Consider the following 15,551-nt stretch of genomic DNA (forward strand, 5'->3'; position numbering starts at 1 on the left):
TCAAATGTTATAAACCATGTGTGATTGTTTTGCGTAAAACATTTGGCGATGTGAAGCAATAATAATATTATATGACATGTAATATGTTACTTTGATTCATGGAAATGAATTAAATCATTTATCACATTGTGGATCATCATTATGCTGATTGAATAATAAGCGCGGCAATCTGCGTCGATACAATTCGTAGTTGTGACGTTGCCGTAAAAAGCAACGTTAAACGACATCAAAATTGGAAAAAAGTGGGCATCTTTGTTTCGGGCTGGAGATAACGTCTTTTGAACAAATACATGCATTGAGGATATTTTGAAAAGATGACTCTCTGAACTTTATGTTGATAGGAGGTTGAAAATAATATGGATAAAGGCAAATAACGACCCTAAACGTCCCTTTTCCTTCAATGAAACTTTATGTGAAGCTTCAATATCAACAGAAGATGTGCATATTATCAGCAGGTTATGGTCGGATGATTTTTCACAGAGTTATGGCCCTTTGAAATTTTCTATAAACTGTACATACGGTGCAATTCTTGTCCGGGCTATTTCTCCCCAACTACTGACTGGAATACAATGAAGCTTTATAAGAAGCTTAACTACCTTGAGGAGATGCGCATGTTATTAGTGGGTTTTTTGTTAGATGATTTATTTAGAGAGTTATGGCCTTTTGAAATTTTCTAGTTGCTGAACCATCCAACGAATTATTTTGTCCAAAGTTATGCCCCTCAAGACGTTTCCTTTTAGTTAAACTCTTTAACAATGTATATAAACTGTGAAAAAGGCATTACATAAAAAGAAAATTCGTTGGATTTGGTGGATTATCGATTTTAATTCACTCGAGATAATACAAAAAATACATTTCAGCTCGTTGCTGCGCCACTCGTGAAAATATTATTTTCTATGATCGCTCGTGAATAAAAATGGATAATCCACCGAATCCAACAAATATCCTCTTGTTAACTTTTGTTCATTCCATATTGTAAATTAGATTTTAAGAACTTAAAAGATATTTTGTAATATACATGGGCCGAGTGTCGGTATGATCTATGGCCGAAATCTTTCACACACAAAAAATAAAGAAAAAAAAAATGTTACATTCCCCCTAAGCTTAAAAATCAATGCACCCTATACTTTTTTAATTTTAATGAAATGAATATTTCTAATAGGAATATAGCGAAACAAAAGCTTTTGTTTGTGATAAGGCCTACAACTTATTTATGCATGATGGCAATATAACAGAACTTAATAAAATGAGCAATATATTAAGGCAATGTGTAGCGCGCAAGAACCTACCATCCAAAGTCAAGGTCACAATTTATGTCTGAAGGTCTTATTGTGCCAGGAATATGGCTTCTTTATGCATTAAAGTAATTTAGGAGAATATGACACATTATTAAAGTAATTTAGGAGAAGATGACACATTTATTGGACTCCATAGTAAGACAAAACACTTTTAATATCCCCAGTTTCAAGGTCCGAGTCAAAGTTTAATTTAAAATTCTTTAAATATAGTAAACTTTTGTGCATATTTGGTGTCCGCACAATAACTTCACACTCCCTTTTATGATTCTGAAATAACTTAGCAAATATAGTTACCAACATCTGATGACATTCTGTGCCCAACAAGCAGTGTTCCATATAAAAGTTTAATGCCACACGTGGAGTTAAAGGAACCGTTTAACACATTTTCGCATGTATTAAAGTCTTCATTAACTACCAGCGCCCCGAGGTCGCCTGCGACTACAACGCGGGCCTACAGTCGGTGCTGGTAGGTTTGTATTTCCGGGATCATCCCTACCAAATTAACATGTGCAGTGATCTCATGAATGCTTAGCGGTTTACCCTACTGAGAAGAAGGGGATAACAGTTTTAAAAATTGACCCTATCTGCTTGCAAAGGCCTATAGCGATTAGTAAAAAATGGTTTGACAATTATCTTGAAAAAGGGCTTGACAATTTTATTGAGTAATGGCATTACTCAATAAAATTGTCAAGCCCTTTTTCAAGATAATTGTCAAACCATTTTTTACTTACGATATAGCATTATGGTTTAATAACAAGAACGCAAGGTCACTGTATGCATTTTGAATCAAATCGGTGAACAGTTGGGGGTTGACTGCAGTAAAGGTTCAGTCACTTTTCTGAATGTGGGCGTCGCAAGAGCATGTATTGTGTTAAATTATAAATCATTTGACATATTATTTATGTTTGCGATCGCAAATACTGTCAACTTGCGATTAATAAAATGCTTTGCGAAATACGGTACATGCAAACACATAGCCAGTCTTTAAACGTGTACCGATCTGAACAAAAAGTGTGTTCTCTGATGTATAGACAAGTCGTCGTTGACGATATACATTTGAGATATATGGCAAACAGATCATTTTCAGTTTGGGTCTTGTCCGATTTATTCAGAAATACACACATCAGGATAGGGTAATGTAGATACATATCGATATAGCGTAATATTTATTATAGTATTTTAACTATTATTGTCATTAGCTGTTATCAATTGAATATCAAACCAGCGATTTCAAATATGAATAGGTATCTGATTAATAATGAGTAAATGCATATTAGTATTAATATTGTATTAATATTGTATTATACATACATAATTGAGCCGTGCTCTGTGAAAAGGGGGTTTAATGCATTTGCGTAAAATGGTTTCCCAGATTAATTATCTTGTGCCGTCCGCACAGGCTAATTAGAGTCGACACTTTCCGCTTGTATGATATTTTTCGTTTAAAGAAAGTCTCTTCTCAGCAAAAATTCAATTTATGCGGAAAGTGTCGTCCCTGATTAGCGAACTGCTCAGGCTAATCTGGGACGACAGTTTACGCAAGTGCATTTAACCCCCTTTTCACAGAGCGCGGCCCATATACAATCTTTATCATGGCACAGACAGACTTACTCAACTCGCTGTTTCAGGTCTTATCAACAGATAAGTCCTCCGGGCATAGAAGCTTCAACCGAGAGATGACAGAACACAGACCTTCTTTACTATACAGATTTTTATCAAACACATGTTTTTTAAGCAATAAACAACTTAAGCAGATCTTAGTGTGTTGTTGTTGTTGACTGTTTTCTAGCAAGCCGCACAAATATATTGCTCTACGGGTATTGATCAAAATTATCCGTGTGTCAGTTACCCAATAAGAAAAACAAGAAGTCGTACAAAGCAGGCTCAGAAATAATTTAAAGCATTGCGTTCATAAATACCATATACCGATGTTGACCCGCCACCACCGCCATACACGCGTGGCAGAATAAATTTGAACACGTGCCTGGAGCGCATGTAGTGGACAAAAGGATTGATAAATAGTGTGGCACGCCACATTTTCATCTTCAAGCGTGTGATCACAATCACTAGCCTTCGTTGTGCGTTTACATAAATTCGTTCTCAATAAGATATAAGATATAAAGATATAATGCGGCTAAAAATTGTTCTGAAAAAAAACAACTTTCCGTCATAAGTCATAACTGTTTGATGTTATTTATTTGTATTGACGATCGTAAAAAACTATTCAAATGAACGAAATATATCTTTAAAAAGATATTTCTTGTTTAAGGATGGTCCAATTTTATTTCGAACGTCGTTACAAGTTCATGTGAACAACTAAACTACAATTACTTCTTATAACAAATATGCAGCACGTATATCCACTTAAACCGTGAGATTGTTAGAAGACGGTCACACATGGAAGCGAACATGTATGGTGTATTGATTATTCAAACTGTCCTAAAGCGTGTCTCTTCATGAAAATAGATCATTTGTTAAATAATCGGCAAGGGAATTACACTGTGTACGTTTTGTAGAATCAGAAAGGAAACCTCTCTTGCATTAATCATGTCGATTACAATATGTTTAAATATTATTCAAATTGCGATATATTATTGTCAACGTCAGAAGGCATACACGTCCATCAAGAATAATAAGTGAATCATCATCATCATCAACATCATCATTGATCCCTTGACCGGTTTGGCTGTTGGGTGGAAATGAAGGACTTGTTATTTCCTTTCATTTGGCTAAAAGGGACCTTTTCATGTTTTGGTAAATTGACAAAATTAAAAAAAATGTTTCAAATTCGCAAATGTTCGTTGTAGTTAAAATATGTTTGAGGAAACAGTAATATTGAACATTAAATATGCTCTTAAATATCCATTATAGGCATTTTTTGACGATTTAAAAACATGAAAATTTTAAGGCGTTGCAAAGCGAAACGATTGAATACTTTTGAGAGTTCTGTTGTTGCTTATATAAAGTATTAAATACATCACTCATTGTATGGACACGTATTGCCGATTGGTCTGAGCGTTAGACGTTTACTCCAGGGGCCAGTGGTTCGAGCCCAGTTGAGTGCTACCTTTTTCTTTTTTTAATGTTATTCTTGTTTTTTTTCTACTGGAGCTTTTTAGATCCAATGTTTACATTTGTCAATATAAAGCATTTAATGACAAACTTCATTTCATGCCAAAATCTGTGAAAATTTCCTTTTAAGACAATCTTGGCACGAATAGTTTCTAATAAATTTAAAATGCATTGAAGCTTACCTCTCTTGTGTCATGGCCTCAATGAAAGTTTGTATAAACGATTTTAATGTCAACATTTCATTTTTGTAATCTTAAACCAACAAATGAATCGCAACAAAAATGATAGATATAACATAGCTGCATCAATACAATTCATAACGAACCACTTGAGGCCGATGCCGACATGTTTAAAGTTTGCCCATGTCGTATGAACGAAGCGACACAAAAGGGGATCCTCGAATAGAGTACATGTTTTGTGTACATGAATGTGTTAAGGACTGTACAAAATAATATTTGAAATATTTTTAAGTTGTAATTTGGTCGATGGCCGGTACTACTTCATCTGAACTTTTATTTTAGTTTTGTAATGATCAAAGTTATGTCAAGTCTTTTTTTATTTAATAATGTATATACTTCCTTTAAACTTGTGCAAAACGTTCACGAACGAGACTGTTGGCAAAACGGTAACATTTCAGGCGGAACTTTTCTATTCTAACTTATGGAGTTAAGGAGTGCCTGTGAAATATTGTCAAGCTATAAATAGGTAACATTTCAGGCGGAACTTTTCTATTCTAACTTATGGAGTTAAGGAGTGCCTGTGAAATATTGTCGAGCTATAAATAGGTAACATTTCAGGCGGAACTTTTCTATTCTAACTTATGGAGTTAAGGAATGCCTGTGGAATATTGTCGAGCTATTCTAACTTATGGAGTTAAGGAGTGCCTGTGAAATATTGTCGAGCTATAAATAGGTAACATTTCAGGCGGAACTTTTCTATTCTAACTTATGGAGTTAAGGAGTGCCTGTGAAATATTGTCGAGCTATAAATAGGTAACATTTCAGGCGGAACTTTTCTATTCTAACTTATGGAGTTAAGGAGTGCCTGTGAAATATTGTCGAGCTATTATTACTTATGGAGTTAAGGAGTGCCTGTGGAAAAACATGAAAAAGAAAACATCTTGATCAGTTGTCCAAAAGGGTCATCGTAAAGAACAGAAACAATTATTCACATGCGCTTTGGCTTTAGTACAAGTTACTGACCATTTATTGACCATAGAAACAAGATTAATTCGTCTTGTCAAGCGTGGTTTCGAGCATCTGGAAATCATGGTTATTTAGTACTGTTTCTTAATTGAATGACCACTGTTATTGCCATAAAGGGAGCCATAAAGTGACGAGTATAACGATACAATTATCACTAAACCCATTCATGTCTAGCGTCCTGAAAAAAGGATATTGCAAACAGCGTAGACCCAGATGAGACGCCGCATTGTGCGGCGTCTTATCTGGGTCTGCGCTGTTTGTTTAAAGAAATTTCAGCAAGTAATATTCTAAATATAGAAATAAATATACTAGACATCCCTAATTTTGGAAATAAATTGATCCATTTTAGAAGGATGGGAGAGTCCACTAGACATAAATGGGTTAACATTAAGGCTTGCGCTATGCTATGTCCCCGTCCTATATAAGGGGTAGAGAAACGCCAGCCTAACCAGTGCTTCTGACAGAATACTTGCTTTGAGACACAGCATCATCATGGTTGGGTATCTTCTTGCTTTCGTCTTCCTTATTGCTTCGGCAAATGGTATGTTATTTGGTGTTTCATATTATTGGACATGAAAATATATAAACAGAGGAAGTGACTGTAAAATACTTCTACTTAGTCTATTGTATTGTACTGAACATAAAATATATATTGACAAACAATTCACATGCATTTAATCATTTAATATACAATTATTATCAAGTTTTAAGGTTAAAACCTATTTTCAAGTATAATGCAAGTTTTGGGGATATTTTCTTAATCGCACTGATGTTAAATCAATTAATTACTCACTATCTATTAACTGGAAATAAAATCATTACGGTTTGTGTGAATGTAGGAGATACGATTTCCCGGATCATCAACGGAAGTCCGACGACCATTGCGTCCCATCCGCACCAGATTTCGCTGCAAAGGTAAACAACCTCCAGTGGAGGTTACTGGTACCACACTTGTGGAGGGTCCATCGTCAGGAGCAAATGGGTTGTGACCGCTGCACACTGTGTGGAAGGCTCCAGGTTGGTTAGACAAGGTTGTCTCATATATAAGTTGACTAACTGCTGCAGCTGCAGAATGAGCATCGTTTTCTTTCTCTTTTTCATCAAGAAAATGTAATGTTTCCACAGTATTTAACAACCAAGCCTATGTTTTGAGTGAACACTTTACAACACCGTCAAAAACATTTTCAATCGAAAAATGTTAAACCCGAAAGATATAACACGTTTTATAGTTTCTAAAAAAAACTATTTCAGTGCGTCTACTCTCCAAGTAGTCTTGACCAACGGATTCTTGTCAGACCCCAACAGGAAATCATACGCCGTCAGACGGGTTATCATGGTAAGATATGTTATTTAAATAATTAAAAACAGGTTCAATAAAATAAAGTATTACATCGCGTCATACTAATCAATATCGCACACAGTTTTGACAGTGCCAGGATTACTGTATAATGTTGCAAATATATTCTTAAATAAACAAGTCATAAAGATATAAACTATTCATAAGAGAGGAGCTCTTCCTAAACGGGGCATATTGCATGTGCGTAAAGTATCGTCCCAGATTAGCCTTTGCAGTCCGCACATGCTATTCAGGGACGACTCTTTTCGCTATTATTATATTATTTATTAAAAAGGAGACTTTTCTCCTCGAAAATCTAGGTAAGGCGGAATGTGTTGCCCCCTCTTAGCCTGTGCAGTCCACAGAGGCTAAGCAAGGACAACACTTTGTACATGCATTAAACCCCGTTGTATCTGAGCGCGACTCATATCTTTGTTGTTTATTTAACGACTAGGTTTTTGGTTTTGACAGCGATCAATTTATATTCCATAACCTACTATATCACCCGAACTACAACGTGGGGAGCGGTGCCTATCCCCACGATATTGCCCTTCTAGAGCTGACCTCTGACGCTGACTTGTCGGGAACCAACAAGGCCATCGAACTGGCAACTACGGGCGAGAACTTTGATCGCCAAGCATGTGAGATCAGTGGATGGGGACATACAGTCACCGGTAATAACATATTTAACTATGCCACTAGTGCACACTTACGTCGGAGACGCTGACTGAATATTTCAAAGTAGAATTACATCCCCCATCCGATGACACGTCTAAAGTCTGCCAATTGCCAACAGTATTACGTGCCTAACCGAAATTATCATGCAAATTAGTCGCGTTAGAGTAATGTTTAGGTGGCAATATACAGTTTTTTTAGTCTCGGCCAATCTCATACACAAGCAGGAGTTAACCACTGTCCGAAACCTGGTCACCTCGCATATCTGAAAATAAACCAAGCACATTTCCAGAATGGTTGAGGGTGTGCCATCTGAAAAATCAGTAACATTCAAATCAAATGAGTTGGGGCAAAATGCTTTAGTATTGATTATTTCAAATAAAAACAACAAAATTATGTGTGTTTCCGAGCCTTTTTAAGCCAGTTTCAACAACAAACTGCCACTTTCCTGCGGAAGCAAGGTGCCTGGAGACCATGTTTTTACATTGGTAACTTACCAAGTACTAAACAGCAATGGAGAAAATTGGGGGTCAAAGGATTAGATTTTTTGTTATAGTTCAATGTCCGTACGCCCTTTCAAATTTCCAACAGAAACACTGACCGGAGCCAGCATTACACCTGTTTTCGAATTGCATTAATTCTACTTCCTGTATGCAGCTATAGTTACAATACCTATGTTTTGGTCATTTACAAACATCCAAGAACAATCACCACAACTCAAACCTGACATTCATTATTATTTAGACACTCAAAATGGTGCTTACTTGAGCATTGTTCTCTTTATTTTGAAATTTCTCCCTTGCCAATGCGCATTGGTGGCTAAAAAGTGTGGTGTGCAGCCTTAAGGGCCAGCATAGTCTTAGAAACTGCTGAAAATGACTTGTTTTCTTAAAATTTGGACAAAAACAAGCAAATATAATACATTTGTAACCAATTCTGAAGGCTTGTCTGTTATTTATAAAGCGTTTAATCCAACCCCTGTTTTCTCTTTTTTTCTATGCCATTTTCGGGGTTACTGTAGAAGTCATGGTAATGAAAAGCTACCTCACAGAAACATATTGCAACAATAAAATGAAGTCTTAATCACATTGAAATGATAAATGGTAGTGCGGGTGACTAGGTAAGCCTCTAAATCATAACTTTATTACAGAAGCAACACAAAAGAACACAGTTTTGGGCCAATAAATACTTTATGTTGCTAATTTCTTTACATCACTCCCAATAAATGCACATGTTTTTGCTTAGAATAATAAAAATATAAATTAATTGCATGCTTAGCATGAACTTGAAAGGCAAGTTAGGCATTTGGACCTTTAATCTGCTGTAAAAACACAACATTAAAGGCCCCAGTGTACTAATCCCTTAAACAAACACATGCAAGGGAGGTAACCCAATCATAGCATAAATAACTGGGGCTGACATATTGAGGAAATACCCCTGCGATAACACTAACAACTGCCTAAAAATTGACATCTGACATAAATATCAGCCCAAATATCTTGGAAACAGAAAATTAAAACTTCTAGTAAGCTCAGATCATTGCAAAAAGGCATACAATAAAGTGAGGCATTTACCAGAGTCACTTCTTCACATTAACTTCTTATTTACATATAAATAACATCAGTTGAATTGCGCACAATGGCCAAAAGTAATTCAAGGCGCAGTTATAGATTAAATAAAGCACGCAAGGCATTTTGGTTTAGACCAGGAAACACATTCCGACAAACAGGCCAAAATTTACCTAGTCCCACTGAAGATATCGCTGTTCCATCAGTACCTGCAACGGAGCGTCTTTCTGCTGAAGAGGCTATTGACGTACTTCACGCTTCTTCTTCAGGGACTACCTTGCCTTACAAGCTACGACCAAAAGCTGAAATAAAAGACATTCCAGACTGCACGAGTGTTGATGAGAATGTCATTGTCAATATGCAGTGCTTAAGAAACATTATACAACAGGTACATCAGCAAAACTGCAAGAATTCACTGGTTTCCGTGAGTGTTGTGCACCGACGTGGACTAGCTATTTCTATTTGTGCGGAATGCAGGGGCTGCCATTATAAGTCAACACCTATGGAGCTATCAAATACAATAAAGAAACCTAGGGGGCCAGGTGCTGGTGTCCTAAATGAAATGATTTTGCTGCCAGTGATGAAATCCAAAATGGGGATGGCTGATGTGTCACTGGTGTTGTCATGCTTGAACATCAAGCCTCCAAGTGACTCACTTATGCAAAAGAAAATGAACTTGATGTCTGACAAGGCAACAACAGTCAACGAAGACGAAATGTGTAATAACCAGCATTATGTCAGTCGCATTCTAACACTGTCAGGAAAAGACAACTCTGCTGATGTACAGGTTAACACATCGTTTTCATGCAGACCGCAAGGTGGTGCGGAAAAAGCAAAGCAGAGTTTTGCTCCTCTTATCGAGCACAATACGTCAAAGAAATTTGTCCTGGCAGCATCAATTTCCAGCAAATTTTGCAAGAAAAAAGCCTGCACACATGATAATTGCTCCAAAACACTGGCTACAGACCAATCGATATCGTCAACCGAACGAAGTTCCCTACACACTAACCTGAACAGTGTCCCGAAGCGACGCGTTTTGAATATTCGATCTGTGACGACAGACGCAAGCAGTCAAGTGGCGAAAGCTCTGAGAGACTACAATACAGAGAATAAAACAAACATGAAACATTACCATTGTTTTATTCACAAACTCAGAACTTTGGAGAAAAAAATCAGGAATATCAACTTAAATTCAAAACTTAAGGCTGGGCAAAACAAGACAATTTTCCTGAAATCACTTGCAAGTGGAATTCGTACCCGTGCCCGCATGGAGCTGACAAACCTTAAATCCATAAGAAGTAATGATGCCGAGTTCATTGAGCGTAGCACAAAAGCTCTTGAAAACATAGTTCCCTGTTTCGGTGACTCACATGTTGCATGCTCTAAGCAATCGACTGTCTGCCAACATCATTTTGTGCACTACGGAAAGTACAGTGTTAAACATCTACCCTACGAACAACACCTTACCCTGTCAAAAGATGATCAGACTACTCTTAAAGATGCCATCATGAACACGTTCAACACAGAAACTTTAAGATCAGTTAAAGAATTCTACAGCACAAATCAATGCGAAAGCATGCACTCGACAATTTTCAATTACGCTCCAAAGTTTACATGCTGGACGCGAAACTTCTCAGGACTATGCCACTCAGCAACACATTCGCGAACACTGGGTCGAGGACGGGCTACATTAATACTAGCAAGGGCTGTTGGCATTAATGTGAAGAAAAACTCACAAATGTACATGAATTTGAATCGAATCGACCAAAAAATCCAGTATCATTCCAGGCGAAAGAAGTCGCAAGCATACAAACAATCTCGATACTTCCTACGGAAAAGAGTATCAAATCGACCGCTGTTACAGGAGTCCCTGTACTCGTGTGAACCGTCCACTTCAAGCCAGGACCATTCATATGGCATTACATACTAAATGTGTTATTAAATGCCTTTGCATTTGCCGGGAACAATGTTAACAAGATGTTTATGTGCCAGGGAACAATGTTAACAAGATTGTAATGTGCAATAGGCCCTAAACAGTAGTAAATGCTGCAGAACGGCCATTTTTACTCATTATTTTGATTGTATTCTTATATTGTTTGCTGTATTTTTGACAGTATATGAAAATAAAGTTATTCTTCACCACAGAGTAGTAAATTTTCCAACCCGGCTACATATTTAACACATACTTTTATACAGAGCTGTTCGAGAATTGCAGATATCGGTAAACATGATTTCGAATTACCTCCCTTGATTTACAATCAGTATTGGGCATACAATGGCGCTATGGGGCAAACACTCTGTTTAGAAACAAAACCTTAGGGATAAATAATTAAGCAAAAGCATATTTCATGGGTGTTTGATCATTTTCATAATTTGATGTTTTACCTTAAGGTGGCAATATACAGTTTTTTTAGTCTCGGCCAATCTCATACACAAGCAGGAGTTAACCACTGTCCGAAACCTGGTCACCTCGCATATCTGAAAATAAACCAAGCACATTTCCAGAATGGTTGAGGGTGTGCCATCTGAAAAATCAGTAACATTCAAATCAAATGAGTTGGGGCAAAATGCTTTAGTATTGATTATTTCAAATAAAAACAACAAAATTATGTGTGTTTCCGAGCCTTTTTAAGCCAGTTTCAACAACAAACTGCCACTTTCCTGCGGAAGCAAGGTGCCTGGAGACCATGTTTTTACATTGGTAACTTACCAAGTACTAAACAGCAATGGAGAAAATTGGGGGTCAAAGGATTAGATTTTTTGCTATAGTTCAATGTCCGTACGCCCTTTCAAATTTCCAACAGAAACACTGACCGGAGCCAGCATTACACCTGTTTTCGAATTGCATTAATTCTACTTCCTGTATGCAGCTATAGTTACAATACCTATGTTTTGGTCATTTACAAACATCCAAGAACAATCACCACAACTCAAACCTGACATTCATTATTATTTAGACACTCAAAATGGTGCTTACTTGAGCATTGTTCTCTTTATTTTGAAATTTCTCCCTTGCCAATGCGCATTGGTGGCTAAAAAGTGTGGTGTGCAGCCTTAGTCCCGCCCACTGTGAGAACTACTTTTTGTGGTTGTGGAATGTCGCTTATATCAATACAAGCACACAAGCCTCGCCATTTTCTACGCAATATCGGCCTCGTCTGACATCACATGATATAATAAGTCACCAAGCATATATTTTCTATATCATTTTTTGTTTCCCACCGATTTTATACCATAGTCCAACATACCGACTTTTTATTGTAGGCACTCAGCCGAACAAACAGATTCCTGATCAGCTACAGGAGACAGACGGTGTCATCATGACGAACAGCGAGTGCACGTCATCCTGGGGCACCAATTACGCTGCAAGTGTTCACATCTGCATCGATAACAGGAACACTGGAACATGTCAGGTACATTTGTTTAAAAACCGTTAACACACAATTACTTATGTTCGGATGAGTACTAGTCATTTATCATAAGGAAATTGTGTTATTAGTTAAACATTATGTTCTAGTTGTTTCTAAAATTGATTGCAGGGTGACAGTGGTGGCCCGACAGTGTGCTTCCGTGGCTCAACCCCCGTGCTGGCTGGTGTGACCTCCTGGGGCGTGTCTGGGTGTGGCACCACGTACCCCAGCGTGTACGCCAGAGTGTCCACGTACAGGTTGTGGCTCGACACGACCATGGGCATTTAAATCGGCCGGCGAATGGCTTTGTTTGAAACTTTGCAAAGCTATCAATAAAACAAATGCATCCATATAACGTTGTGTTTTTGTTCTAACATTATTAAACGTAGCAAAAAATAACGGTAAACATACTAGAGAATATTGTAAAGTTATTCTGGTTTGGCGGTGAAAATGTATTTAGAAACCAAGTTACTTAAAATAAAAATAAAATAAATAAACAAAACAAAACTTTGCTACTTATTCTATACATAGAACAATGTTTTCGTAATATTGGTCATAATTTAAAGAATTCAGATAATTTATACCGAGCTTATATTGAAGGAGTATTACTACGACGAAAGAGCCACCACTTCGTTGAAAATTGGCAGTGCTCTGTGAAAAGGGGGTTTAATGCAGTCCGCACTTGCTAATCAGGGTCGACACTTTCCGCTTTTATTATACATTCGTTCAAAGAAAGTCTCTTCTCAGCGGAAATTGCAAAGGCTAATCTGGGACGACACTTTACGCGCAACCATTCAACCCCTTTATTCACAGAGCATGGACCATTCGTTTTGAAATAAACAGAGGTAAAGTAGTGTGTGTTTAAGGTTATGATTGTGCATCATTATAACAGATCCATTTAAACAATGAGCTCAACCGAACGAGTCTAATTCCATTCGATTTAAAATGTCAAACATATAGCTTTGGAATTTTACTGATCATCTTAATCGTTTAATCAATTTAAGTTTAATGTAAAAATAACCGCTTCACAAACTTATTATCGTTTATTAGAATACTTAAGAAAGTTTAGATGTTTCTGATTATTTCCAAGTGAAGTTTAGTTTGTAGCGTATCAATTGAATATGGTAATTTAATAATATGTTAAAAATTTTCAATAGTTATTTCTAAGTTGTTTTAATATAAAGATGATACCTCTGAAACAGTTGGAATGATGTTCAGTAAAACGAACCAAACATCAGTCCGGATTGTAAAGGTTTTAATATAGTGTGTCTTTTGTAAACTAAGAAACAACATTCTAACATATCTATGTCAGTGATTTGCAATAAATGATCACTTCGGAAAAAAAGTACTTTCCGTTCATGGATTATTCTGTAATTTAGTTAGAGGCCGTATCAATTTTTCAATCCATAATTTGTCCTCATAGTACCTTACTGAAATATTAGGAAATTAACATTAATCACAAACAAAACTTTATTGTATTTATCTTAATGAATCTAACATTATCTACATCACATTATGTTGAACTTATATCTCCTTAATTTTCAAGAGATAACACCATACACAACCTACTCGTCATCGATCAGACCCGATCCAAGACTGAACTATTTATGGAGTATAAAGGGCATTTTCCATGCTAAGTCCACGGACCTTATTACCATGATTCAATAAAACGTATGAAAAAAAGATTCTTACCGTTCTTGCAGTTATATAATGCATCAAAACTAACTGTCCAGCGCCGTTTGAAACCTTAATTTATTTACATGTCAACTGACCGACATTTTAAACACACGAGTGATTTTATTGGTCCAACGCGAAGGTGTGTCTTTACTCCTGAAGATTTCATACTTGAATCGGGTCTGATCGATGACGAGAAGTTCACGCGAGGTGTGTGTCGTGTTATTTCTTAAAAATTGACCCACCAGTTGTACAAATATAACAAGATATGTACATTTCCAGAAAGGAAATTCATTTCTGCTTTGAATAAGACCGCGTTCATGGAAATCGCTGCACAATAGATGAAGTTATGGCTGTTCAAAGCCATGCACCTTACTTTCGGGGCATTTTGAGTTGAATACCTTGTCAAATATATATATTTGATAGTTGACTTTTCGTTATAATTTGATTATTTTTCATTTAAAATGATGTTTTTACTAATTAATATGCTAGCCACGCGCTAACCACCTGTGATTTAACTATCGATTTGCAATTTCGCTCTCTTTATTAGCGCCTACAAATCCCATCTGTTTTCATCGTGATTCGTGGTATGTTCAAATACTCCTATCAGTCAGATGGAGTCGTCTGTGTCACGCAATTCGTTTCACGTGTTGTTGTTTTTTTAATTCTGCGATTACAGCTTGTGTATACCCGTTTAAAGTAGTTTTATTCAATGTAAAAAACCTAGCCTTAGCATACGAAGGGGTGAAACGGCTCACTAACATTGCAATGAATTGGTCGGAGTTATGTCCCTTAAATTACCTATAAATCCAAAGGTGTCATAACACAAAACTAGCAAAACCATCACTGGGGGTAAACATATCATGTTAAAGTGACCTTTTCACAGATTTAGGCATGTATTGAAGTTTGTCAATACTTGCTTTAAATTGATAGAGGTTAACATGTATATTTAATACCGAGTAAAAAAAAAAAAATTACAGAAAGAAAAAAAGTAATCCTACATTCGATTCGAACCACTGACCATTGGAATAAATGTCTTAAAGCACTCGGCCATCCGTGCTTATACTGTGAGTTACGAGTTTATATATATATATTAGCAATCCACGTAGTGTCACAAAATGTAACAATAACGATTTTGTCAGTCTCTTTTGCATTAAAGGGACCTTTTCACACAGTTTTTTGCATGTTTTGAAGTTTTCATTAAATGCTTTAATTTTGAGAAACGTAAACATTGGAACCAAAAAACTCCATTAAAACAAGAATGGAATTAAAGAAAGATAAAATGTAACCACAACTGGGCTCGAACCACCGAC

At 36.6% G+C, this 15,551-nt stretch overlaps 1 protein-coding gene and 1 long non-coding RNA gene across 2 annotated transcripts; both read left to right on the forward strand.

Annotated features, from left to right (window-relative positions):
* The first annotated feature begins 6,029 nt into the window (after positions 1-6,029).
* LOC127857680 (uncharacterized) lies at positions 6,030-6,918 on the forward strand. Its single transcript, XR_008038555.1, has 3 exons — positions 6,030-6,116; positions 6,415-6,592; positions 6,827-6,918. It is a non-coding gene; the product is annotated as an uncharacterized LOC127857680 (long non-coding RNA).
* A 192-nt stretch (positions 6,919-7,110) lies between these two features.
* LOC127858490 (chymotrypsin-like serine proteinase) lies at positions 7,111-13,064 on the forward strand. Its single transcript, XM_052395676.1, has 4 exons — positions 7,111-7,121; positions 7,383-7,585; positions 12,419-12,567; positions 12,694-13,064. The coding sequence occupies exons 1-4, from the start codon at positions 7,111-7,113 to the stop codon at positions 12,850-12,852; spliced, it is 522 nt and encodes a 173-aa protein (XP_052251636.1). The 3' UTR covers positions 12,853-13,064.
* Positions 13,065-15,551: the final 2,487 nt, after the last annotated feature.

The sequence above is a fragment of the Dreissena polymorpha genome, chromosome 14 (assembly GCF_020536995.1).
Source record: "Dreissena polymorpha isolate Duluth1 chromosome 14, UMN_Dpol_1.0, whole genome shotgun sequence".
In the NCBI taxonomy this organism is placed as follows: domain Eukaryota; kingdom Metazoa; phylum Mollusca; class Bivalvia; order Myida; family Dreissenidae; genus Dreissena; species Dreissena polymorpha.